We start from the raw sequence: 27,847 nt of genomic DNA, 5'->3' as shown, positions 1-27,847 counted from the left end.
TGTACAGAGCTCAGAGGGGAAGGGGCAGGGGGTGAAAGGAGCGGGAGAGAGCACAGGCAGGCACTTTCTGTGGGGGCAAGAGGATTCTGGGAAGGGGATGAGAAGCAGTTGGGAGCAGACTGCCACCCACCTCCCCCTTCCCAGCCCCGAGAAGCCGGCCCCGGTGGCAGTGACTTGAGTCTGTTGGCGGGGGGAGGGGCGGGGGGGTGCCAGCCCCAGCAGTGGGCAGCCTTCACATGTTTGCCGGGCTGTAACACAGCAAGTGTAGCTGCAGGTTCTGGTCCCAATGGCGCAGCAGCAGGAAGAGACCCCGGGCCGCAGCCTTGAGGGCGGCCAGGTCAAGGCCGTCAGGCAAGTGCTGTGCCCGCAGCCAGCAGTCGGCCTTAGCTGCCGCCAATTCCCACTCGCTGAAGGCAGCGGCGCAGCGATGCTCCAGCCACGCAAGTGCCACTGCTGTGGCCCAGGTCCGGCCCCGAAGGTCGGCACCACCCTGCCCTCCTGCCCGCTCTGAGACCTCGGTGTCTGAACCCTGCCCGCTGTCTACCTGGCCTGGACCCTCGGAGCCTGAGCTGGGGGATGGGCTGCAGGAAGCCGTGGCACTGTCGCCCTGACTGACACCAGGGCCCAGGAGAGCCCAGGGAGATGAGGCTGAGGTGGGGCTAAGGCTGGCGCGGTGCGCTGCGAAGGGTGAGGCACGGCACAGGCGCTCCTGTGGGATGTGCACTGCGGTGCAGAAGGGGGCGTCCAGGCGGAAGGAGCCTGGCGCCTCCTGCAGCCGCACCTGAGGAGAGAGGAGGTGGGGGGAGAGGTGAGCTGAGACAGTGCCCTGGCCCTGGCAACGCCACCCTCCACCTCCCGAGTCCTCACCAAGGGCAGGTAGTCGTGGTCGCTGCCTTCGCCATTGCCGTCACTTCCCTGGCCTGTGTTGGGGCTGCAGAGTCTACTGCTGTCTGGCCCTCTGGCCTTCCGACGGCCCAGGCTGAGCCTCAAAGGAGGCTGTGGGGACATGTGTTGAGAACCTCCTGTAGGGGCTGCAGGGTCCCCCAAAGCAGACTTGGCGTTGTCATTTTGGTCTGGGTCCGAGCCACCTGCCAGAGAGCCACCCTGAAGTCCTGCATCAGAGCCAGTCAGTGCCGGTGATGATCCCTCAGCCTAGGTGCTCCCTACCATTTCCCCAAACTTAAGTGTTACCTTTACAGTGGACAACTGTGGGCAGAGGAGCTGCGTCGAGAGGGCCCTGAGAAGCAGGAGGGGTGCCTGGGGGCTCAGCTGGCTCTGCAGGGGCACAGAAGACAGGGCTGAGGTTTGTCGGGGGGGAAAGCCAGTGAGGTGAGGGCTGGCACCTTAGAGGTCACCCAGGAGGGACTCTACCTGAGCTCCGCACCTGCAGGGCTGAGGGCAGGACCTCCCTAGTGGTGGCATCCACAGCTACAGGGCAGGTGAAGCAGGAGGGGGCAGAGCTGACCTTGCTTGTCTGAAGGGCTCGGAGCCAGGACCTCCGGGCATGGCCTGTGAAACCAAGGAGCAGGGTGCTGAACAGGAGGGGGTGCACACCCACCATTCACCCTCTCCAGAGGGTGCCATAGAAAAAAAATCTCAACACTCTCACAGCTTCTCTGTCCTTGAACAGAGTCGAGTTTCTCAGGGTCAAGACCAGCTCGGACTCCCCAACTTTGACAAGGAGTGGTTAGGCTGAACTCAATCCATAGCAGAGCTAGGCCCCCTGGTCACCCAGAAATTCAGCACCCTGGACACCATTCAGGCAGCATTGACTGGGACCTTTTCCGTATACTCATTTCAGCACTGTCCAGTAGAACTTCCTGTGACACTGGAAATGTTCTATATTTGTATGATCAAGTATGGTAGCCACTAGTCATGTGTGACTAGTAAGCACTTAAGAAAAGCTATTGTAACTGAAGAACTGAGATTTTTATTTGGTTTTAATAGTCTTCCTGAGCGACACTTGTGTTTACGTTATGGGCACTGTGAATCCTTACAAGGTCTCATTTCCCTCTGCTGGTTGCTAAGAAGCTTTCTAATTTTGGGTCCCATGCTTGCAAAGGCACATAACATGGTGTGCATCTTTAATAAAATTTTATTCTCCCATCCCTTTTATCATCCCTTTTTCCCCCACTGCCCTGCTTGCTTCCCCCCCCCCATTAATGTGGGTGAGCCACCTCAAATTGTGTGCAAAATGAGGCATAGAGGGGGATCAAACACACAGACCTCTACCTCTGCCACTCTGCCCCTTAGTGGCTCCTTGGTCCCTGATTGGGCCCACCAGCAACTCACCCCAGTCAGCCATGGTCTCAGCCCCTCGGAGAGCCAGCTGCTCATTGTCCCGGACCACGGAAGCTGCTGTCAGCCGATGGAGTGCTTGGTCCCAAGCACCTTCTCTTTCAGGGGATGATGGAGGCAGTGAGCCATCATCCCCAGGCCCCCATAGTGTCTCTAGCCCAACACCCACCTCCCAGCACATAGGCTGCTCCCCACACAGGGCCCGGATCACCACATGGCAGCGCGGAGCCTGGGGAGGCAGTGGCACTGCCAGGGGTGCTGGTTCCCCATCGGGGGGCACAGCAGCGAACAAGAAGGGTGGTTCCATCAACATGTCCCAGTCCATGGGGGTTGGGGAGAGCAGGTTTCCTGAAGAGACAACGGCAGGGACGGGGCAGTGTGGTGCCCTGGGCTCCCCCTTCCCAAGATTTTGGCGTCAGAATCTGACTCTCCATCCAACCCTTACCTGAGTCCTCCAGGCCTTGTCCCAGCTGCTGCCCTGACTCAGGGCCTGGTCTGTCTGGTGCTGCGCCCAGAGAGGGCTTCCGGGGACGGCCAGGGACTGCGTTCACCTGGCCTGGGGGTGATGAGAGGCTTCGGCCAGCTAGAGCCACTCTGCGTCGCCGGCCCAGCACCTCAGCACTCAAGGCCCCAGCCTGCATGTGAGAAACGGGGTCCACTGGTCAAGGGATGCAGAGCTTCTGGCCACCACAACACACCCACAACTGGCCACATGTCCACTTGTCTGAAACCCTGAACGGTTGCCCACCGCCCTCAGGAGAAAGGCCAGGCCGCTCACACACTCTGGCTGCCTTCCCAGTGTCATCTCGCCCCACACTCTATTTTCCACTTAAGGTTGTTACTTTTCTGTTTTTGTTCATGCCATCTTCCTCTTTGCCTGGCTCACTTCTACTTATTCTTCCAGATACGGCTCTTGCTTTTCTGACTCCCTCAGACAGCGTTAGCCACCTTAACTCTGAGCCCCCACAACCCCATGTCCCTGTGCTCATCACCGCATGCTACCTGGTGCCATCACTGTAGATTTACCCGCCTATCCCTTCAGCTGGACTTAACAGTAATTACTGCACAATGTACGGCAAACAGCAGATTGTCAATACATGTTTGCTGGGTGTGTGGTAAATGGATGTGAATTGCATCTCACCTTGACTGGAGCCAGTGGGGGTGGCGGCAGGGGGCAGGAGCGGGAGCCTGCAGGTTCTCCCCAGGCAAGGCTGCGGCAGCCCTGCTGAGAGGGGGGATCCAGGGGAGCACTGCCCTCAGGGGAGCCAGGGCCCTGGGACCTGGGGGACTCGCTGCTGCCTGTGGAGCCTGGGCCTGGCTCCGGGCTGGCAGAGCAGTGGGTGAGCACATACTGCTCCCGAATGTACGAGGACTGGAAGATGCGACGCCATATGGCTGTATCAGAAGAGGGGTTGGGTCCAGGGTCTGTGACTGGGTCTGTGAGAGGATCAGCACCTAATGGAGGCAAGAGAATGGACCCCAGCCCTGGCCTCTCCCACCGCCCTCTCCTCCAACACAGCCACGCACATGTACCCAGCACTCACTCTGCTCTGAGTCCCCGGCCGCCCATGGGCCAGACAGCTCTCCTGACACAACGCCTGTCCCCAGGGGCTCTGAGGTGCCTGTGGGCTCAGTGCCAGGGCTGGTGGCAGATGGTACCTCCTCTGGGGATGGGAACACGGAGCCACCCAAGCTCTGCCAGCCAGGCTCTTGGCCCTAGAAAGGAATAGTCATTGGGAAAAGACCCAGATTGTAGTTGTACGCTACCTCTTTCCAAACAGGATTTAAGATGACCAAGTGCAAAGACAATAAAGCTAATAAACCAGAAATGAAAGCCCAGTACTAAGGAAGGAGGAAGCATGAGTGCTAACCACAGGGTTAACAGAGTTGCTGTGTCTGAGCTTCGGGTCTGGCCCTGAGCTTCCTGGCAACCAGGCAAAAAGGTAAACAGTCCATTATATAGCTTTCATGATCAAAAAGGAAGAAGCACGCTTAGTTCTTTTTCTTCGAGAGAAAGCTTTTCATAATAAAAATAACTGTCATACAAACTCCTATTATGTGTCAAGTGTTCTACCAAGGGCGTGTACATTAAAACCTCTTATTACCACAACCCTATGAAAAAAAATGAGTGTGGGGAAATGGGCTCAGAGAGATTAAGTGACTTGCCCAAGTCAAATGGCTAGTACCTGGCAGAATTGAGATCTGAGGTTTCATCTAGACTGTACTCCACCTGTCCCTGAATGTTACAGGAAATAATCCAATGGTGCCTTCTGCAGGGCACTATGTGAAGTAATGAGCAAGTTTTGTCAAAAATCTCACAGCAAATGCTGGAAGTGGCGTTCTCTGTGTCTGTGTGATTTGGTGACCATTGGTAAAAGCCAGGGGTGACACTAAAGGACAACTCAGAGAAAGACTTCAAGAGGAGGCAGGTTTCAGTCACCTTGGGGGCCCGGTGTGATCTCTGATGAGGCCTGGAGGTGGTAGGACAGTTTGGTATGTCCTACCAAGAGGAGGCACAGGAGATGGAAGAAGGGTTTGGAAGAGATGCAGGGGCTTCAGCCACCCCATGCCCGCCTCCCACACCCCGGCCCAGGCCTACCCCAGGGGCGCGGGGCCGGAAGCCGTCCACCCTAAAGAGTGAGCAGTATCCGAGCAGCTGGTCCCCAGGGTAGAGTGCTGGGATCTCCCGGGGGGTCAGCAGTGCCTCCACCGCATCGGGCACAAACCAGTCCACAGAGACGTCGCTCAAAGCGGGCTCCAGTGCCTTCCGCAGAGCCTGCACCAGCTGTGAGGAGTGGCCGGGGGAAGCCATGGGAGAGAAAGAGGCGCCACACAGCTGACAGAGCAGAAAGGCCGCCCTTCCCCTGATGCCATCTGTCTAGTATCTGGCTGAGGGGAACAGAGTCAGGCTGGGGTCAGGGAAGGAATGGGAGTAGGAACAAGCAAGGGGACTGAGTGCTCAGTCCTCAGGGCTTGGCCTGTCTCCTGGTCTGAGCTGTGCCACGTGACTGAGGCAAGACTTAGCAAGGATATGACTCAGTAGCAGGACACACTGAGAATAATATTTGGGGCATGGTCAGAGGCTGTGCCCTTCCACCTTTGGCCTCCTGAAGCACCCCACAGCAGTGCTTGTAGCTCCTCCCCGGATTGCATCCCAAGGGAGAGCAGGGATTGGAGTAGGGGAGAGAAGCCAGGAGACCCCACACCTGGACTGGGTTCTGATTCAGGCTCAGTGTAAGTCAGGAGAAGGACTCCCAGGAGTAGGGACCAGGGCCCGGGCTCCAGCTCACCATGGGCTGCAGCCTCTCTCCAGGCCTCAGGAAGTAGGCCTGGCCCCTGCTGAGGGCAGCCAGACTCTGGAGCAGCTGGTGGCAGGCAGGCCCTAGCCCAAAGGAGAAGCACCTGATGAAGAAAGGGAAGCACTGTGACCTTCAGGATCCTCTTAGGGGGTCATCTCAGGCACCTGTCTCTGTCCACCCCATACCTGGCTGTCCCCCTGTGCCACCTCATGAGCTCCAGGGTTTGGTGGGTAGTGACGGCCGCGGGTGAGGCAGCAGTGAGCAGGAAGAGCTGCCGAGGGTGGGCCCTGTGCTGGGGCTGCCTCATGGCCCAGTCCAGCACAGCCAGCACATCCGGGGGGCTCCCTGCAGCCTGCAGGGTCTCAACACTCTCACAGATCAGCTTCACCGTGTCCTGGAGAGAGAAGGCACAGGCTGGGCCGCGCCGGGCTGAAACGCCTCCGCTAGGCCCCCAGATTCTTGGACCACACTCACGTCGCTGCAAAGCCTGCTTTCTGGGAAGAGGGGCTGCACGGAGGTGCCAAACACAGCCAGGTTGATGAGAGTCTGGGATGGGAGTGACTTCACGGCCAAAACAATGGCATCCTGGAGAGGGACAGGGAGGGCAGTGTGAGGCAGGCACACGGGCACTGCTGGAGAGTAAGGGACACCAGGCTGCCTGCCTTCTCAGGTCGTGTGTGAAATGAGGGCCTGGATGTGGTAATCTGGGAATGCCCTGTGTGCAAGAGACTTTCTGAGAAAGACTCCGTGAGTGAGAACCTGGCAGTGTGAGGGAGACTCTGAGTGTGTGTGAGACATTTGTGCATGTGACTCTGGAGATGTACATGACACTTGGCTTTGGGATTAGCTGTGACTGAATGCGACTTCACCTATGAGAGAGGCTCTTGGAATCTGGAAGAGACACGTTTCTGTGTGAGAAAGAGAGAGTGTGCGTGTGCGGGCGCAGCCCACCTGTCTGCTGCCCCACTCAACCCCAGGCCTGCCCACACCGTGCCCCCACAAGCCTTGTGTGCTGCACCACTGCCATCCAACAGGAAGAGGAGTTCTCGTGTGGCTGTGCCCAGGTGTCCAGGCTTCGAGCTCAGGTCCGGGCAGAAGCTCAGCATCAGCACAGGGTTCAGCAGGATGTCCTTGTGGAAGCGTCTCTGAAGGAACCACACCTGAACAAAGGAGCCCACGTTTATCCTGGGCCAGGCTTGGTGCAACTCCAACCTGGGCTGGCAGCAGGACCCAGCCCTGGGGCTTCTTCTGTCTTTCTAGCAGCCAAGCCAGTGGCCGGGTCAGGCCCCCAGGCAGCTATACCTGCCGGTCCCCATCACTGTTTCTTCGCTGGAGCCTCTGGAAATCCCGGCGGGCCCTCACCCGGGCCTCATATGCTGCTGAACTCAGGCTTCCGGCCTCCAGCATCAGGTGTGGCTGGTGGGGCTCTGGGGAGGAAGGGACAGAGCTCTGTTGGGGAAGTCCCTGCCTCTGGATCCCCACTGTCCAGTCCCAATGTCCTGAGAGGACCTTGTAGGTCCAGTCTCCCTGCACCACCAGGCCCACCCTCACAGATGACTTGGTCCACCTGGCTTGGAGCCCGGAAATCTAAACTTGAAAAATGCTCCCTAGGTGGTCCTCAAGCTGGTCAGAGCTGGCCCATTGTGTGCCCCAGTCTCTCACCACTGGGGTGCAGCAGGATCTCCAAGGCACGGTCACAGCGGTGGCCCTCGGCCAGTGTGACACAGATGGTGGCTGCAGAGCTGGCATGAGGCGGGGCATCCGCCCGCAGAGCATGAGAGGGGCTCTCCAGGCCTGAGGGACATAGAGACAGGAGGGGTGATGATTGCCCCACTCCAAGTCAGCACCGAGAGCATAAACATCACCTTCCCAGACCATGGAGGTTACGGAGGCAAGAATTGCAACTGATTCAGCTCAGCAATCAGGGCCTGGTCATGCACTTGAATGGACAAGAGGGGATTTCCCTGCTTTCATGGGCCAGGAGGCACATTCCCAGCTCTTTTCCTGGCTGGCCAAACCAATTGCTGATTTAGCATCCTCCCTCACTTCTTGCACACGGAAACTCCACTTCACCACTCGGACCGGTCCCATTGGTAAGTGGAGTGGTATGTAAATAAACGATGCTGACAAACTGAGGGGTATGTGAGTTGTATAGAAATGTCCAGAGGATGCCCCCGTACTTAGAGACTGGAGGTTTCTAAGTCTTAGGTCCTTGTCTTCTTTTTGTCCTGTGTTCCTCCCATCCCTGAGCCTTGAATTATTTCCCAGTCAGCTACGCGAGAAGGGACACCCACCTGCCAGCAGGCATGGCCCAGTCACCAGCATCTCGAAGGAGAAGGTATATGGGGCAGGGCAGCGGGCAGGGCCTAAGAACACGTCCGGAGGGGCAGCTGGCTCAACCCAGGCCAGACCTTCCTCCTGAGGGCTGCCCACCCCAAAGCAGCTGGTAGGGCTGGAAGGGAGCACAAGGAGGGTCACTGGGCCACTACCAAGACCCTTAATCCCTCTGGCTGATGGACCCCTTCTCCACCCTGTCCATCCCAGGGGCACCCTGCCAAAGCCCCCTCACCCGCACTAGACCCAGAGAAGCCGAGGGAGGGACGGAGGGAATCACCATAGGCCCAACCTGTCGTCACAGAGCCCCGGAGGTCTGGGGGGGCCCGGAGGACCTGGTGGGGCCAGCGGGGTAAGCACAGAGGGCAGAGCCACACGCAACACCCCATCAGGCCTTGAGGGCAGCGCCCGGCTGCTGCACAGGGTCACTGTCATGGTGCCCGCCGGGGTGATGAGGCCAGTGGGCAGCACCAGTGTGGACCGGGACTGGGCCAGATCCAAGACAAGATGACCTATGATGAGTGAGAAAGGGGGTCAGAGGGGGCTGAAGCAGAAGAAATGAGGGAAGATAGGGGTGGGAGCAGGCATTGAGTCAGGGGAGCTCGCGCAAGGGGTACTTTGTGTGGTCGGAGAGAGAATGGGCTAGAGCATTGGTAACGCAGGATGGAGGCGTGAGGTGGATGACAATAGAAAGAGAGATGGATTGATGTTAAAGGGATCTGGCTGTCATTATAAAAGGGAGCAGCGACAGCACTGCTAATGGAGGGCTGAGGAGGATGGGCATGCCCACGCCACACCAAGATCCTGGGGGACCCATACCCTCTGCCCCTGTCTGCCCCTGTCCACTCAGCCCTTGGGCATAATCTTCCTAAAGGGCCATCCCTTGTGGACTGACACCTTCCATAGCCTGGGACCCACAAATCCCCTGCTCATGAATAGAAAGGAGCTCCCCACTGCCCACTAGGAGTGGCTCCAGAATTTTCCACCCAAGAGGAGTGTAGGAGCAGTAATCTGCTTGGAAGCTTGCTGGAGGATGTAAAGCTACATTTAAATACCAAGCACACCATTTTACTTAGATCATAGGTTTGTTTGGGGACTGGGGGAGTCCTGCTGCTCCGGGAAAAATGGCCAGGTGTGCACGGCGGCAGTCAGGGCCTCACACGGTCTGGCCCCAGCCCACCTTTACAGCCCCACTGCACGTCACTTTCCCACAGTAATCATTTGTCCATTCTTTTGAGAAATGCTTGCTGAATAAATGAAGGGGGAAAAAAGATGGAAGTTAAGAGGAAAGAAAGGGGCTTCCTCCTCAGCCCGCTGAGGCTTGTGGACAGCCTGTTACCATGGAGAGAGTACAGTTTGAGTCTTGGGTCTGTAGCTTCTAACTCTGTTCTTTGGTAACTCTCGTTTTGAGAAGCCTCAGTTTCCTCATCCATAAAATGCGGGACCATAGTGACTATATCTCAAAGATCATTGTGAGGAATCAATGAAATAATGTATCCATCCATTATGTGTTGGAAGCAAAGCATCCAACACATAAGAGACCATTGTTGTTATTTTTGTCACTATAAAAGGGAGGAGAACGACACTTGCGTTACATACGTCTCTAGATTCAAATGAGGCGATACCAGTGACTGGATTCATCAAGGCTAAATCACCATAAACACGAGGTATTTTATTGCCATCACCTAGCACGACTTAATTCCAAACCTTCGCTTACACCATCGCCCCTGCCTGGAGTGCCTTTCTGCTCTCCACTTCACCACATCCTCCTTCCTTTCAGTCAAACGATGGCTCCAGTTCCTCCTGGAACATTCCTCACTCTGGCTTCTAACTACCTGCTGGGTTTATGCCAACTCTCAACACCATTGGATTCTGTCCCACTTCTCCCTCGGATGATAAATCCCATGTGCAGAAATCAAATGAATGTACAAATAAGTAAATGAAAGAATGACGTACACTTCATGAAACCTAACGCAGGGGTGGGCTTCCATCCTCACCCAGCTCTCTCTGAGCCCCTTTGTTGGGTGAGGTGCTGGGACTTGGAAGTGACCAAAACCCTGTCCCAGGTCAGGAGCTAATGTTCCAGAAGGGGAGACAGACGTGTGACTGCCTGCCTGCTGTGTCTGTCTCCCTGGCTGAAAACCTTGGGTCAGGCCTGGGTCACAGTCCCCCAGCACCTGGCACATGTCAGGTGCCCAGTCAACAACTGTTGAATAAAGGGATGAATCAATGAATGAAAAAAAGAATCAGTTGCTGGAGGGGCAAGAGGCGGGAGGAGGCGGCGCGGCGCGGACGCAGAGCAGGTGCAGGAACAGGCTGGTGGCTGGCTTGAGGGTGGGGCGGGGCGGGGGTTCCTCGGACTCACCCTGCGCGCAGCGGCGGGGCGTCGAGGCCCCCAACGCGGGACCCAGTGCGCGGCAGCACGCGCCCTGCGAACGACGCCGGCTCTGCAGCTGGAAGGAGACACGCCGTCCGGCTGCCTCAGCCTCAAAGCCGGATACCACTTCGGCCTCGGCCAGCGGGTACACGAACACGCCTGGGGCGGGGGGCACAGGCGGAGTCGGCTCCTGCCCGGCACCCGCTCCCCACCACCCTGCGCCCCCTCCCGGCCTCACCGTCCACCGGCTGCGGCTGAGGATTGTGGTAGGTGAGCCGGGCTCGCACGCTGAGGCAGGGTCCGTTGGCGTAGGCCCGGACCCAGGAGTCGGTGAGGGGCAGCGGTGTCCAGCTGGAGGGGCAGTACAGGCCTGGCATGGTGCCCTGAGGGAGGGGTGCTCGGTGAAGGGGCGCGCAGGGTGCGCCCAAGGCAGCCCACCTGCGCTCCGGAAAGCCCGCTGGAGCTTTCTAACTCACACAAGAGGACTGGACCCGCAGGGGGCGCAGGGCTGATCTGGAGCTCGGGTCGGACCGACAGGTGGAGAGGGGAGGACGGAAAGAAGGCAGGGAGGGGGAAGCGGAGATCCGCATCCTCGTCCGTTACCTGGGAAGCCCGGGCGCAGCGCAGCTCCCGGCAGCTTCGGGACCCGGGGAGCGGAGGGTTAATGATTAACTGGCGCTCCGGGCGCCGAGCAGTCCTGCCGCTGGCTCCTCTAGGGGCAGAGGGTGGGGGTGGGGTGGGGGTTCACAGCTGTTCCATCACCCACTCCTGGGCCTCACCGCCGCCCCGGTACCTGCCGGCCCCCCGGGGCTCCCGGCGGCTGCCAGCTGTCGGAAGTGGCGCGGGTGGAGAGCTGGAAGATGCTCTGGGTGGGGAGCAAGGGTTTAAAGGGCCAGGATCCTCCTGGGTGCCCCCAGTCCAGCAAGGGACAGCAGGGGCGGTGTGGATGGGGAGCCCAAGGGCTGCAGTCCTTCTCTCTCCAGCGCCTCATCTGACCTGGGGGCTGGGAGGGACTGCAGGCCTGAGTGGAGAGTGGAGGGGGCTGGGTTGAGAAGAACGAGGTAGAGAAGCAAAAGCGGGAGCGGGGGGGGGGGGGGAGCGGTCTTTCGGGGCCAAGGCCAGAAGTGTAGGGCCAGTGGGGATCCGTCCGCGGCACCTCTCCCCACCCTGGTGGAGCCCATCTGGAAGTGAGTGTGGCGGGGGGACTGCAGTTGCCGTCCCCCCCGCCCCCCAGCCAAGCTGTCAGGAGATGCTGTGGGCTGGGTCTAGGGATCGTCCCCTCCCCGCAGGCAGCCCTAGCCTCACCGTCGCGTCCTCTGAGGAGTTCTAGGAGCCACGACGGGACCAGGTGTGCGGTGCCGCCTCTGCGCCCGGGGCCGCACTCAGTCCGGGCACCTGCTGGGCTCCCGCTCCGGGCTCCCGCAGTGGCCGCTCTGAGTCCGCTCAGGGGCGTCGGCCCCGAGGATGCTGGTCCCGCCCCAGCTCGGAAAGGCCGCCCCTCCGGCCCGCCTCGGCCCCGCCTGTCGCTGCGGCGGGGCTGGTGCTCCCTCTCCTCCAGCCCCTCCCACTTCGTGTGCGGTACCGCCTCCGCGCCAACCCTGGCGGTTCCAGCCAGACAGGGCACCGCAGTGCAGGGACCGCGGCCCCGCCGCCGCACAGCCACAGCCCCGCATCGGTGCGGGACTGAGGCCTCCCGAGCCCTACCCTTTCTGTCCTTCAGGAAGGGAGGCGTCCTGCAAATGCGGCTGAGCTGCTCAGTCTACAGCCCCCCCAGCACCGCAGCGGCCACAGCTATCCCAATATCAGCCCCCCTACCCCGCAGCTCTAAGCTTTTCATCTCTGCAATGACCCTCCCTCACCACTGCAGCGAACCCCAGCTCTCTGTCACCGTTGGACCCCACAGCCCAACAAGCCATCCCCTTTCCTTTGCAGAGGGCTCCTTCATCACGGCAGAGACCTCCCAGTCCTGCAGGTATCTTCAGCTTGTGTGATCAGGTCAATGACCACTCGCCCCAAGCAGGGATCCCCCTCACTGCAGCAACTTCCCCCCCGCAAGAAAGCAGACAGCCTTCCCCCCAACTGCAGTACCATCTCCCCACTTTTTCTGAGGGCGGGCAGGATTATCACCTCAGTATTTAACTCCCTGTACTTCAGCTGCCCACTGCCTTGGAAGTGAGACTGTCCAGCCTGAAGAAACTTCTAGTGGCTGCTGACTAATCCCCCATTGTAGCAATGACCCCCACTCCATCCCTGCATAATAATAAAAAAAAAATCTCTGCTTGTAAACAGGTTCCTTGACATTGGCAGAATTTTCCTACGACTTGACAGTGTTATGCCGCAAACACTTAGGGAAGTCTGTAAAACCTCTCCTCAGTCCCTGAGGGTGAGTCTGGGAGCTTTGGTGAAGGGGCCATATTGTGGGGTCACCCATCATGCAAGCTTTCTCGCAGAGGCCACACTCACATTCTGCAAAGAGAACCTGAGGAGAGCTGAGAGCGAGGGGCAGCAGGTGGGGAGTGGGCTTTCAAGCAAGACTTAGGCTCTCACCCCTCCCCATTTTATCTTTCTGACTGCAGTCACCATCACTGTCATTCTGTCCCAGGGGGAGCCCTGGCCTGCGTGCGCTCCTGAGCCCTTGACCACAACCCATTCCCTTGCTCAAACCACTCAGCATGGCGGCCTTCACTTGGCCTTTTCCCAGGGAACTTCACGGTGGAGGCACACAAGGATAATACCAGAAGCACAGACACCGTCCCAAAGACCCAGCCCACAGGGAGCTCCAGCTGCGGTCCACATTGTCTGAGCCATGGTTCCACTGACACCTCTCCTCCCTTCTCTGCTGCCCAGCCTCACTCTGAGTGAGCTTCCCTTTTCCAGGCATGGGGCACACAGTAGGTGGCGAGTGGGCAGATAGGCCTCCAGGTGCTCCAGGTGTCCAGGCAGGACCAGCCCAGGCCCCAAGGGCTCCAGGAAGTCCAGGCAGTGGCCACCTCCTCATGGTGGTTTTGTGCTCTGCCCTTTCTGCAAAAGAATCAAGATCTGTATGTGGCTCTCAGGCCAAACATGAAGTTGCAGGGGAGCAGTCATTAGGGGGCCTAAAACACATGGAAAGGAAATGAGAGGTCCTTCTCTCTGGTCCTGAGGATAGCTTGGATGTACGACAGTGTTCCAGGAAGATGACGTTCCTCTCAGAGACTAGATAGCACACTGGTAGAAGCCAAGCTTTGCTGGGAAGCTGGACCAGCCCTGAGGCCCTGCTGGGAAGGCTGTCTTGGCTGAGGCAAAAGGAGGGAGGAACAGGTCAGCAGCTCTGGCTCTGCAAGAGGTAGAAAGCATCTGCAGGATGGGGCAGGGCAGTGTGGCCTCAGGGAGAAGAGGGGCTTTGTGGGGATGGCAAGTGGGATCTCTAAGGCCCAGCTGGGAGCACTCTTGTAGCAGGGCTGTAGCATGGCAGGCAGTTGAGGATGAAGAGAATGAGAAGGGACAGCTGAGCTTCAGAAGGCCCAGAATCTGGTTCCAGGAAGCCGAGGGGGTCCTAGGCAGGGCTAAGGAATGGCATGGAGCTTGGGTGGTCTGCCATGTGTCAGGCATAAGGGACAGAGCTAAAGAGGTATAGACTCTGTCTTGAAAGGCTCATACTTCAATCAGAAATAGATTCTCATTTCTTTTTGACTTTCACAACAATACTGACATTTTTGAAGAGTTCTGGACAGTTTCGTAGAATGCCCCTCTGTTTCGGTTTGTCTTGTTGTTTGCTCGTAATTAGATTTAGGATATTCACTTTTGGCCGGTATACCACATAAGTAATGTAGGTTTCTCACCATATCACATTAGGATGTGCATGTTAGTTACTATTGCTGGTGATAATTACCTTTGATCATTGTATTCAAATAGTGTATTAGAGCTCTTCAATTAAAAGACCAATAGGAGATGTAGCTATACCTATGTGTGTGTTTATGTTTTCATTTATTTATTTATTGTAAGTAATTGGCTCACCCAAGTGTGGTGGCTGGCAAATTCAAATTTGAGCGTGGTCCAGCAGCCTGGAGACTGGGGAGAGCCAATGTTGCAGGTGAAATCCGAAAGAAACCTGCTGGAGAATGCCCTCTTGCTGGAGAGGCTGGCCTTTTTTTTTTTTTTTTTTTTTTTTTAAAGATTTTATTTATTCATTCCTAGAGAGAGGGAAGGGGAAGGAGAGGAACATCCATGTGCAAGAGAAACATCAATCAGTTGCCTCTCACACGTCCCGAGCCGGGGACCTGGCCCTCAACCTAGGGACGTGCCCTCGCTGGGAATCCAACCAGCAACATTTTGGTTCGCAGGCTGGCCCACAACACACTGAGCCACACGAGGGGCTGGTCTTTTTATTCTACTCAGGCCTCCAACTGATTGGATGAGGGCCACCCACATTAGACAACAGTCTGCTTAATTACAGGTCACTAATTTAAATATTACTCTCACCCAAACCACCTTCCAAGTTGACACATGAAGTGAATTATATCACAAGTAAGGTTGCCAGGTTTTTCCCTGTAATGCTGTTTTTTCTTTTTGTAATTAAATAAGTACATTTGTGGAGAGAGATAGTTACATTTCAGCCTATGTAACTATCCGATCTTCAGAAAAATATTACCTACAAGTTTTAGCATCCATTAATGCTCCAATTACCATAATATTTTATGTCAGTTTTACTGAGGCATAATTTATATACAGTAAAATTCACTGTTTTTATTATGGTAAAATACTGATAAATAAAATTTACCATTAGTGATACTTAATATGTTCAAAATGTGCAACCGTCAGTACTATGCAGTTCTAGGACACTTTCATCACCCCAACAGGAAACCCCATATCTATTAAAAAGCCACGCTCCAGTCCCCCCTCCTCTCAGTTTCTGGAAACCACTAATATACTTTCTGTCTCTGTAGACTTCTCTACTCTGCATATTTCATATAAATCATACAATAGGTGGCCTTTGTGTCTGGCTTCTTTCACGTAGCATAATGTTTTTGAGGGTCATCTATGTTGTAGTATATATTAGTATTTTTACTCCCTTTTTTTGGCTGAGTAATATGTCATTGTATAGATACACCGTTTTTGTTTATCCATTCACCAATTTATGAACATTGGTTTTTTTCCACCTTTTGGCTATTGTGAATAGTGCTGCTTTGAAACTTTGTGCACCAGTTTTTATTTGAACATCTCTTTTCAGTTCTTTTGGGTACATGTCCAGGAGTGGATTTTGCTAGGTCATATGGTAATTCTATGTTTAATTTACTGAGGTTTTTCCTACCAGCTAAAAAATTTTACATTCCAACCAGCAACATACAAGTGCTCTGTTTTTGTTGTTTTTAACACTTTGCCAACACATCAAAACCTCAATTTATTGTGATTTTCTTTTATGGGTCATGCTTTTGATATCATTTTAAGTATTCCTAGCCCTCGCTGGTGTGGCTCAGTGGGTTGAGTGCCGGCCTGCGAACCAAAGAGTCACTGGTTCAATTCCCAGTCAGGGCCCATGCCTGGATTGCAGGCCAGGTCCCTAGCAGGGGGCGCGTGAGATGCAACCACACATTGATGTGTCTCCCCTTATCTTCCTCCCTCCCTTCCTCTCTCTAAAAATAAAAATATTTAAAAAATCTTAAAAAAAGAAAAGAATCCTTCACTAAGCCCTAGATCTGAAAGGCTTTCTCTTATGTTAGCTTCTAAAAGTTTTACAGCTTTACATTTAATTTTTTGATTCATTTGAAATAATTTTTATATAAACTGTGAGGTTTGGGTCAAGGTTTTGTTTTTTTCCCTTTATGGATATTCAATTGCTCTAGCACCATTTGTTGAAAAGATTATCCTTCCTCCATTGAACTGCTTTGCACTTTGTCAAAAAACAGTTGGCTGTACTTGTGCAGGGCTGTTTCTGGGTTCTTTATTCTGTTCCATTGGTCTGTGTGTCTGTCCTTCTGCCTTGATTACTGAGGACATGTAAGATATGTAATAAGATATATAATAAGACATGAAGTGTGTAGACTGATTCCTCCCACCTTGTTATTTTCAAAATCATTTTAGTTATTCTAGTTTCTGTGCCTTTCCATATAAATTTAGAATAATCTTGTCTATACAAAAAGCCTTACTGGGATAGTGATAGGAATTGCATTAAACCTGTATATCAATTTGGGGAGAACTGACACCTTTACTATACTGAATCTTCTGACCCAATATGGTACGTTTCTCCATTTGTTCAGATATTTTTATTATTCATTTTTTGGTTTATGATAGTGGCTACTAGAAATTACATTTTTCTCTGCAATCATCATGGTAAGGGAACTTGGCTGTCTTGGGAGAAGGGTCTACTCTGAACAATGAGAAATGAAGGAGTAAGAATTAGCTGAGCAGAGAGGATGGGAGAGGTTTCCAGGATAGGGAGCAGTGTGTGCAGAAACTCTGCGTGAGGAGAAAACTTGGGAGCCTTACAAGGAATAAAGGAAAGTTTTGTACAGTTACTGAATTATTCAGTGCTTTGGAGTCTTGTAAAGGATTTCCAAATTTACTTGAAAAGTAGTGGAAAGTCATTAGAGGGCTTTCAAGCTAGGGAATGATGTGATCACACAGGGTTTTCTTTCAACTTAATCAATTCTTTATTCTTTTAAATTGTGTAAAAGAAACATAACAAAATTTACCACCTTGACTATTTTTAAGTGCACAATTCTGTGGCATTAAGTATAGTTACATCATTGTAATTATTTTTAATACCCTAAGGTTAATGCATAGTTAGGTTATAAAGCCTTAATGGATGCTCAGTGGAAAGTAAAAAGTCACCCTTCCTTTCTTCCCTCTGCCCCACTCCTAGAAGTAACTGCTGTTTTCTATGTTCCTTCCACCATATACTGGAGAAGTTATCCTATAGAAAAAAATACATGAGTGTTTAAGGGAACACAGTCAAGGATATAAACAAACCTGTTTTAGGGACAAGAAAAAAATAAAAGAGGGAAACAAAGCTGAATATCCACCAAAAGGAGAACTGTTGCATAAGTGATGGTGTGTCTGTATCATGGAATATAGTGTTATATCAAAAAGAATGAGTTCTTGGAACAGAATCACAGAAATCGAGATCAGAAGGGAGGGGAAGGGGGGAAATGGGGGATAAGATACAGGCAATAAGAAGCATAAATATTAAGTACAAAATAGACAGGGGGAGGTTAAGGATAGTATAGGAAATGGAGAACTTATATGTATGACCCATGGACATGAACTATGGAGGAGTGTTGGTGGGGGAGGGGTGCAGGGTGGAATGGAATAAAGGGGAGAAAAAAGTGAGACAACTGTAATAGCATGAGAGAGAGAGAGAGAGAGAGAGATCAGGATAAATCTGTAGATTTAGAATTAAAGGGCTGATGGGATAGAAAAATAAAGCTCTTGGTTCTAAATGAAAAATAAAAAAAGAATGAGTTCTACTTATGTACTTTGATGAAAGAAAAAAAGGAAACTGCAGAATGATGTGACGACATTTTTATAAAAATAAGTAATTATGAGAGTCCTCTAGAGATAATATCAGGGCAGCCCGAAATCCCTGCTAGGAAGGGAGCTGACGAGAGGGTGACTGGATCACCCTGGCAGTCCACCCTTTCCTGACTTCTTTTCAAAACCCTAGGGCAGCTCAGTTACCTCCTTCCCTCAGGCTTCTCCCTAAGAGCTTAAAAGGTTTAAGCATCTTGGCCAACGGCAGCAAACAAGAGTGATTAACTGTGGTATTGTGTACTCTCTGCCCTAGGGCTCTTTCCTTCCACTTGCCTTGAACTCACCAGGACGGGAACTAGAGTGGGCCTTCAGACCTTTCCCAACACCCCAGACCAGTCAGAATGGCTGATGCCCTCAAGGGAATATGCGCTCCTAGGCCAAAATAACCGGACACCTAGAGGGGTCCAAGTGAAAGTTGGCAAACAAGAGAGCACATGCTTTCTAAGGTAGAAGGGTTCAAAATATTCTAACAGAGGGATCAAGAATTTAGAATAGATTTTTCCCTGGCTGGTGTGGCTCAGTGGATCGAGTGCAGGCCTGTTAAACAAAGGGTTGCTGTTTCGATTCTTTGCCTGGGCACATGCCCGGGTTGTGGGCCAGGTCCCCAGTTGGAGTTGCATGAGAGGCAACTGAATGATGTTTCTTTTCCTCTCTTTTTCCCTCCCTATATCTCTTTCTAAAAAATAAATAAACTCTTTAGAAACAAAAAACAACCAAGTGGAACTACTGATCAAAATATCTTATGGACAATCCAAATTAAGATAACAAGAAAACTGAAAAAAAAAAAAAAATCTCAACTCCCGGCATTTAAAAACATGTTTGAGGACAATATTTATTTAATATCAAAATCTGAACTATCCCAGGTTATATACAGTTTGCAGTTATCCCATTCATTGTGAATATTGATATGTTTTGCAACAGGGGTATGAATGTGTTTGATTTCAGGATACTGTTCCAGACCCTACAGGGCCTGTGACATAATATACAGGATTGCATCAGAGTATTACTGTACTATAACTTTCTAAAGGTTGAAATATTCTAAATTTTGAAAAATATGTGGTCCCACATATTTCCAGTAAGTGATTGTGGACCTCTTGGGTAGGAAAACTACGGTTAAAATAAAGAACATAATAGATGGGATTAAAAATAAGATGGAGATGACTGATATTCCACTATCTTGAACGAAATGGCTTAATAACTAACAATGTTAGTTTTTCCTCAGTTAATCTATACATTGACCACAATTAAAATTAAAATCCTGTGGGGATTTTCCAAAATGTAATAAATGTACTCCAGTATTTATACAGAGAAATAAAATGTCAAAATTAGCAAAGCCAATATGTAAAAAAAAAAAAGAATAAAGAGTAGAGCTTACCCTACCAGATATGGTACTGGTAAAAGAACAAATAGACCAATAGAGAACCTGACCCATTAGTATAATATAATGTAACATAATATAATGAAAACATAATGTACAATAAAAGTGGTACCACTATCACTAAAGAAGGGATAGGTTGTTAAGTAAATAATGTTGGAAAAAACAATTCACTATATGGAGAAAGGTGAAAACTGTGTTCCTATACAACAATACACACAAGGATGAGTTTTAGATGGATTAAACCTAAATTAAAAAAATAAACCTATAAAATTAATAGAAAAATAATTAATGAAGTAAGCTAGTTAGAGAAAGACAGGTACCATATAATTTCACTCATATGTGGAATCTAATGAACAAACTGAACTAACAAAATAGAAACAGACTCAGAGATAGAGAACAGACTGACAGCTGACAGAGGAATGGGCGTTGCACGTGAAAACAGGTGAAAAAGCTGAAGGGATTACGCAAAGAAGAAAGCTCAGAGACACAAACTACAGTGTGGTGATTCCCAGAGGGAAAAAGGGGTGGGGAGAGGTGGAAGAGGGTAAAGGGAGAATAAATGGTGATGGAAGGAGAGTTAACTCTTGGGTGGTGAACACACAGTACAATATACAGATGAGATATTATAGAATTGTACATCTGAAACCTATATAACTTTATTAACCAATGTCACCCCATTAAATTCAATTAACAAGAAAAAGAAAAGAAACAGAATGTTGCAGAAAATCTCTGTCGCCTACTGGTGGTGGGGAAGGACTCAAACACTTCCAAAGAATAAATCATTGTTGCAAAACATTGATTATTTTGATTACATAAAAATTAAGTATGGCTTCTCCACAAGGCACATATTAATTACAAAGGGAAAAACAGCAATTTACAGCATAGAAACCTGGCAGACACCACCTCAACCAAGTAATCAAAGCTAACATCGCCAGTAATGGGACAAATTGACATCACATGCCTCCTGATCAGAAGCACAGAAAAGGCACAGCCTCACTTCTGCGATATTCCTGCCAAAAATGCACAGCCAGAATCTAATTATGAGGAAACACCAGGCTTACCCAAATTGAGGGGTATTTTTCAAAATAAATGTCCTGTGTCCTTCCAAAATGTTAAGGTCAAGAAAGATAAAGACCAAAGGATTGTTCCAGATTACAGGAAGCTAAAGAGGCAGGACAACTAAATACAATTTAGTGTGTGATCTTAGATAAAATTTTTTCTATAAAAGGAATTGGTGGTACAATTAGCAAGAATTAGATAAATTCTACAGATTAGATAATAATACTGTCTTGATGTTTATTTCTTTTTTTTTAAAGTAAAATAGCTATTTATTCAGCCTCTTGTCATGCCAAAATGTTTTGTGCATATAACACTATAATTATCACATAAGCAAAATTATACATCAAATTATATTTTGTTACCTGATTATATAAAAATGTAAAGTGAAAATGACTTATCAATCCCTTTTAACATAACTAGTAAACAATCCAGCAGGAGATATGAGGCACAAAATCTTAGTAAAATGACACAGAAAGAGCAATAATGTAATTCTCACTTAAGTTTAACTTGTCATAATTTTTTTATGAATATACAAAGACAAACTTTTAAAATGTTATATTTACTAAGATTCTGGCAAGAGCTTTATGTAACAAGACACAGCATAACAGGCTTGCCATTCAACTTGTATATGGTGAGTCTCAGCTTCAATATGAAGCTGTTACAAACAAGACAAAACAAAACCAAAAACCTGCTTCTCACATGCTAAATATCTTGGCAAGAATGCCATTAAATGCAGTAAGGAATTCAAGATAGCAAGAATAAAAAGTTAATAAAAGCTAAACGTTACAGCCTAAACAAAATTCATACAAAAAATAACTATCACTGGTTACATAAAATTTTCCTGACTGGTTAAAACATAACAGTATAAAACATGCATCTTAGAATCTTTAGCTATCAAGTTCAAAAAGTACCAGTGTCTACTTGAAATGACTCCTCTCCAAAGCCAAAGTGTAGTCAAAATTAATTCAAATGTTATAACACATTCTAATACTAAAAATCATTCAGTATTATCGAAGTGGAGGTAAATCCCAGAGCTTCCGGGGCTTTCTCGTGCTGCAAAAGGCCATTTCTCTAGTTCACTCAAAGCAGCATACGGCGGAGGCCAAGGATGTTCCTAACCTCAGTAAAGCGCAAGACTGCCGCACCCAGCTCTGACCTTCCCATGAAGCATGGCTACTGTGTCCACAAAAATAGGAATTATGAGGATAAAAGGCACACTATTCTGCTAAAGGAAATAGCAAACCACCCCCATCCCTAAAAGCTCCTTCCCCAGGTAAATAATAAAAGTATACAAGGGGAAAAAAATTAAAATACACTTATCTACAGAGTAAGGATACGGAAATATCAATGCAATCCCTCCTTCAAAAATGTTAACTAGAGTCATCTGGTCATTTCTGTTTACATGTTAATGACGCATCCAGACTCAATATCTGTTGGTTTATCATTAGATACTTCTAGTCAAAAATATTAACTTTATCCCCACATAACAACCACTAGTATGACTGCAGTGTATAATCTCCCAAAGTCAGTAAGCAATGGAAGAGAAAAAGACAGATGTTCAGGCAGCAGGCAGCTATTTGTGGCCCTTTCACACAGCGGCATTCTGAGGGGCTACTGAACAGTCCAGGAATAATTATAGAAACAACAATATTCATGCATTTTAGTAAATATGTCATTTTCACAGTTAAGATCTCCTCGGACATTGCACTTTATAAGGGAATCCTGATTTTTCCTAATGTCATGGTGAGTCAGGACTCGAACTAGCAGCCTTCTTTTTCTTTTTCTTACTGTGTTTCTTATGCTTCTTTTTCTTTTTTGGTTTTTCTGTTGCTTTCTCTCTGTCTTCACTGCTTTTCTTCGTTTTTGCTCGTACCTCCTCAATATAATCTGATTCTGATAAGGACTCAGATGATAAAGGTTTATCTTCAGGATACATCTTTCTCTTTTTGCTCAGTCCTTTAATGTCCTTTTCTTTTTCAGTTGAATCCTTTGACTTCTTTTTCTTTTTCAAGCTATCCTTACTATCTGATTCAGTCTCTGACAGAGAGCTTCCAGAAGATTTATGTGAACGGTTCTTCTTTTTCTTTTTCCTTTTTCCTTGTTTCTTATCCTCGTCTTCAGAATCTGAAGAACTGCTGGAAGAATCAGAGCTTGATGAAGAAGAGGATGAATACCTACCAGATTTCTTCTTTTCTTTTTTCTTTCTCTGTCTTTTTTTGGATGAGCTCTCACTTCCACTTAATAATTTCTCCCTGTGTTTTTCTAGTTCTTTCTTCCAGTTCTCATTCATTTTTTCTTCAAATTCAGCCAAAGCCTTGGAGCCTTTCTTTTTCTTTTCTAGTTGTTCTTTCACTTCTTCCCAGGTAGGCCTTGGTCGATTCAGATAATCTTGGATCGTTGGCCCTGAAGACTGGACTGGACCCCTTGATCTGGCCATTGCTATTGGGTTCATATAGGCCACGCGGTTATCCCTCTTCCCCATGGTGCTGGACTGCGCGCACCTCCAGACGCCCAGGGACACCAGGGCAGTCTTGATGTTTATTTCTTGATTTTGATAATTGTCCTGTGGTTATATAAGGAAAGTCCTTGTGTTTAAAACAACAACAACAACAACAACATTTGGAGTATTTAGAAATAAAGGAATGTTATGGCTACAACTTACTCTTACACAGTTTTGGGGAAAATACACACAAATACACACAGAGAATGATGAAGCAAATGTGGCAAGATACTAACATTTAAGGAATCTTGCTGAGAGGAAGAAAGGAATTCTTTGTAATATTTTGCAACATTTCTCCAAATCTGAAGTTACTTTAAAGTAAAATGTTATAAAAATTAAGAATTTCTGTTTCGTGAAGGACACCAAGGGCAAAGTTAATAGCTGGCACAATGAGAGAAGGTGTTTCTGTATGTGTTAATTTGTAGATTTACATGGTCATATGAATATGGATAAGGTTTGGAAGGATAACTATAAATTTAGGGGGACTTGAATTGGGCAGAAAAGGGTACTATATTTATTTGTATTCTTCAGCTTGTTACAACACTCATGTGTTACTTTTATATTTTAAAAATATTTGTAAGATTTGAAACGGTCTCAAGCACACAGAAAATTTGATGTAAAGAAGAACCCCACTCACCCACCCATCCACCCATGAACCATTTACAAGGAACCAATTTATGTTCCATTGCCCTTGATTTAGTGTGCATGTTTGTTTCCTTTTTTTAACCCTCACCTGAGGATATGTTTATTGATTTTTAGAGAGACGAGAAGGTGCGGGGAGAAAAGAGAGAGCAAGAAAGAGAAACATCAATCGGCTGTCTCCTGTATGCGCCACCACGGAGAATCAAACCTGCAACCCAGGTATATGTCCGGACTGGGAAAGAACCCTGCAACCTTTTGGTGTACAGGACGATGCTCCAACTAACTAAGCCACCCAACTAGGGCAAGAAGAATACTTTTAATTTATACGTAATACTTAAAAAAAGATTTTATTTACTTTTAGAGAGGGGGAAGGGAGGGAGAAAGAGAGGGAGAGAAACATCGAAGTGAGGGAGAAACAGGGATCAGCTACCTCTTGCATATGCCCCAACTGGGGGCAGAACCCTCAACCCAGGCCTGTGTCCTGACTAGGAATCGAACTGGTGACCTTTTGCTTTGCAGTATGACACCCACCCAAGTGAGCCATACTGGTCAAGGCAAGAATACTTTATACATTTTTTAAAGCTTAAAAGCACTTTTAGGGCAATGAAACTACTCTATATGATACTATAATGGTGGATAGATGTCATTATACACTTGACCAAACCCACAGAATGTACGACACCAAGAGTGAACCCTAATGTAAATTGTTAATGTGTCAATATAGGTTCATCAATTGTAACAAATCTACCACTCTTGTAGGGGATATTGACAATAAGGGAAGCTATGCATGTGTAGAGGTAGGAGATATATAAGAAATCTACATACCTCTCCCTCAATTTTGCTGTGAACCTAAAACTGCTCTAAAAAAAAGCCTATTTTTAAGAAAATAAGAATTTTACTTCTTGCAAAAAATTGCATCTCCATGATGTGTTGATATAGTATAATCATGATTACTAAAAAACGGCTGTATGCACAACATTTAACACTGCATAATTCTGTAAGAAAACCTTTATAAACTGCAAAGAAAATGAGGGAAAAACAAGAACCGAAGCTAATTCTGTCATAAATATTAAAACTATTACAAAATCATAATCAAACATTATATTCCTCCTGATGAGAGAGAGTATGTAACACTAATATACGCATTATTCGGGTGCAGGGATTGGGGGGTGGCGATTGGTAGAGATGAAGGCAGGATTCACAGGGCAGGCAGAGCACTGTGATGTAAATGAAGTAAGATTCACTAACCTGAACAGTGAAGGGTAATTGTTGAAACTGAGCAACATGTACATAGGGGTTCATTATTATGTTTTCCCACTTCTGAACATGTTTACAATTTTCCATAATAAATAGTTTAAAATTTGTGCTGCAAAATAAAAGAGAATGTACACTTTTTTTTTAAGTTCAAGATTAAGCCTAACCGTAGCAACAGACGTGCATAACTAATACCTTGACAAGCAACCTTAGTGACAAGGATATCCAGAGTGTTCCACCAAATTTTTGCTCCCAAATGAGTTTCACCAGGTGTTCCAGCCAGAAGAATCACACACCACCAAATTGTACCAAGATTTGCTATAGACTTGCCAGTGAAGTGAAGCTATGGAGATGAAGATTCCTTTCCACAGACCTTTCTGAGTATCACTATAATGTTTCTGGCTCCATGGAAGCCCCACGAGGGATTCTGGGATGAATCCTTTGTCCTGCAACTTGGATGCAACTGATGCTCATTTCAAGGCAGGATGTGGCCAGCATTCCAAGGAGTTGGAAACAAATAGCCATGAGAACCCAGGAGAAAGAGGAGATTATTTTGGGAGAAAGGACTTTTTAAAATATTTTTATTTTATTTTAGAGAGAGGGGAAGGGAGGGAGAAAGAGAAGGAGAGAAACATCGCTGTGAGAGAGAAATATCAACTGGTCACCCTCTGCAAGCAACCCCAACAGGGGACAGAGCACAGAGCCCACAACCCAGGCATGTGCCCTGACAGGGAATGGAACCAGCCACCTCTCAGTCTGTGGGACGATGCCCAACTCTGAGCCACACCGGCTGGCCACAAAAAAGGTGCTTAAAAAAAAAAAAAAAGATTTGATTTATTTATTTTTAGAGAAAGGGGAAGGGAGGGAGAATGAGAGGAAGGGAAACATTGATGTGTGAGAGCTACATTGATCGGTTGCCTCTTGCATGCCCCCAAGTGGGGACATGGCCCGCCACCCAGGTATGTGCCCTGACTGGGGATCAAACTGGTGACGTTTTGGTTTGAAGGCTGGCACTCAATCCACCGAGCCACGCCAGCCAGGGGGAGGGAGGATTTTTTTAAAAACAAATTCAACATTCTGTTTACTTTTCTGACACTGTCTACCTTGATTTGTAGCCTTTTCTACAAGTTCAACTCCCCTTTGAGTTGTGGGTAATTTTGCCTTTCTATGCAGTTCAATGCATTTTGCTGCACAAAATTTGTCTATATTTTCACTGTCTCAGAAGCACAAAATTTCCAATGCTCAACAGCCTTTAGGGAATACAATGCTGAGAGAAACAGAGATGATAGATGATAGTTGTTGTCAAAATTCCTAGTATGATACCTTATCTAAACAAGATTTCTAAGATACTGTAGAAAAATAAAGCTACTGTATATGAGAAAAGGTCAAGAAAGTTCTTTACCAATTCCAATTCCTCTGTTCCAATTGCTCTATTCCAATTCCTCTGTTACTATTTGAAAACTTAGTGTACATGGAGATATTCATTGTAGCATTTATTTGTAATAGTGAAAATTTAGAAGCAACCCAAATGGCCAAAAATAGGGATAAGTTTAAATAAGCTATGGTACATCTGCTCATAAAAATTTTCATAATGAAAACTATAACAGCATTTACAAAAAAGGTTTTTGAAATAAATATGGTGTTTAAAGGCAAATACAAAATAGCAAGGGTACCACAACTGTAAAATGCAGTTATACATACTGTGTCCATAAATACACACACACACACGGAGGTAGTTGATTTTATATCTCTATACCTATATATCTATGTATATCTATCTATATACCTATACCTATACTTGTATCATCACAGTTTGCACCAAGCCCAATTAAAACCAGAATGCCAATTGTAGTGGTTTTAAAATAAGTCCATAAATTCCTTAACACTTTCCCTTGAAACAGTGGAGCCAACTGCCCTGCCCTTGAGCCTTGAGTGTGAGCTGTTGGGAGTTGCCTCTAACAGAATGTGGTGGAAGTGATGGTGGGGGAATTTATGAGAATGTCACAAAAGGCATGTAGCTGTCGCGTTCTTGGATGCCTTGCTCTGAGGAGGCGGGGCACCATGCTGTGAGAACACTCAAGCAGCTCTGGGGGAGGTCCACATGGTGGGGAACCGAGGCCTCCTGGAAACTGCCAGCAGCTGTTAGTGGAGGCGCATCATATAGTCTCAGTGAAGCCCTCAGAACTTTACCAATGAATGGAGCTGTGTTGCGTAAATGTGTATCTTTAGTCTAGCCTAAACCATGCAAGTGAGCAGCTATGGTAAACATAGTAGGCAATGTCTTATTTTTCATGTAGTATGTTCATTATATTTTTTGGTCAACCTTGAGATACTTCATCAGGTAAGTGGCTCTAAACTTAAAGCAATAGGTCCAAGTTAATCTGAAAAATAAAAGTGCAGCGGTCACACTGGAGTCCAAAGAAGTCTGAAAGTGCACGGAAAGTCAGGTATTGAAGTTGCGTATTAAAGCCTTCTCTAAGTTTTCCGTAAGTTCACAGCAGTTCGGCGTTTTTCTCATTCTTATGATCAAGTCAGCCAAGTGATGGCCTCTGGCTCAAATCTCCTTCCTTATTTTATCTGTCCCACAGTGTTGATCCAGCCTCTTCCTTGATTTCAAAAAGCAGAAATAAAAGCAACAACATAAATCATTAATATATGACTTTATTAAAGACTTGAGATAACTGGAAGAGGGGTTTGCATCCCAGAAATGCGAATAACTTCAAAGATTAGACCGTCGTCATTCTTAAATGTCCTTTAGACACCCAATCTCTGGGAAACTGGTACTGGTTCCTTAGCTGGTCCTTCACCGGTGTCCCAAACTCAGGACACATGTACCTCTTCTCTTGCCTTCTCTCCCCAAAGAAATCCCAACTCCAGTCTTCCCACCACATTTGGGAAAGCCAGATAACCTTGAACCGCCCCCCGCCCGCCCCCGCCCCCGCCATGTGCAGAACATTAGAGCTTTTCATTGAACAGAACTCACCTTCCTTGGGAGGCATTCCTCTCTTCCCTGTGGATTCTATCTTTTCAATAACCTTCCGCAAATTAGCATCCCATCTTATCCAGAGGGAAACTGTACTTTAAGAGGTTACAGAACTTGGTCCAGGGCCCTGAGCTGGTAAGCAGTGGGGCCAGGCACAGCAGCCAGTCCTGTCCAGGCCCAGGGTTCAGGCTGTGGCCACGTATTCCCTAGTTGG

The 27,847-nt window shown here is 48.4% G+C and overlaps 2 protein-coding genes across 2 annotated transcripts; both read right to left on the bottom strand.

The window, feature by feature from the left end:
- Positions 1 to 232: 232 nt before the first annotated feature.
- VWA5B2 (von Willebrand factor A domain containing 5B2) lies at positions 233 to 11,042 on the bottom strand. Its single transcript, XM_054577211.1, has 20 exons — positions 10,912 to 11,042; positions 10,547 to 10,691; positions 10,297 to 10,467; positions 8,212 to 8,443; positions 7,892 to 8,049; positions 7,260 to 7,391; positions 6,900 to 7,024; positions 6,602 to 6,757; positions 6,072 to 6,182; positions 5,783 to 5,991; positions 5,589 to 5,700; positions 4,898 to 5,083; positions 3,843 to 4,014; positions 3,440 to 3,753; positions 2,744 to 2,933; positions 2,293 to 2,646; positions 1,372 to 1,509; positions 1,192 to 1,275; positions 868 to 1,112; positions 233 to 781 (listed from the first exon to the last, which is right to left on the bottom strand). The coding sequence occupies exons 2-20, from the start codon at positions 10,683 to 10,685 to the stop codon at positions 233 to 235; spliced, it is 3,777 nt and encodes a 1,258-aa protein (XP_054433186.1). The 5' UTR covers positions 10,686 to 10,691; positions 10,912 to 11,042.
- Positions 11,043 to 21,135: 10,093 nt separating this feature from the next.
- LOC129073526 (protein FAM133B-like) lies at positions 21,136 to 22,775 on the bottom strand. Its single transcript, XM_054577200.1, has one exon. The coding sequence runs from the start codon at positions 22,734 to 22,736 to the stop codon at positions 21,993 to 21,995; it is 744 nt and encodes a 247-aa protein (XP_054433175.1). The 5' UTR covers positions 22,737 to 22,775; the 3' UTR covers positions 21,136 to 21,992.
- Positions 22,776 to 27,847: the final 5,072 nt, after the last annotated feature.

Source organism: Pteronotus mesoamericanus, unplaced genomic scaffold (genome assembly GCF_021234165.1).
Source record: "Pteronotus mesoamericanus isolate MK-2021 breed Mesoamerican mustached bat unplaced genomic scaffold, CSHL_Meso_final contig_116, whole genome shotgun sequence".
Taxonomy (NCBI): Eukaryota; Metazoa; Chordata; class Mammalia; order Chiroptera; family Mormoopidae; genus Pteronotus; species Pteronotus mesoamericanus.
Note: the sequence above shows the minus strand (reverse complement) of the source record. Positions and strands in the feature narration are given on the sequence as shown.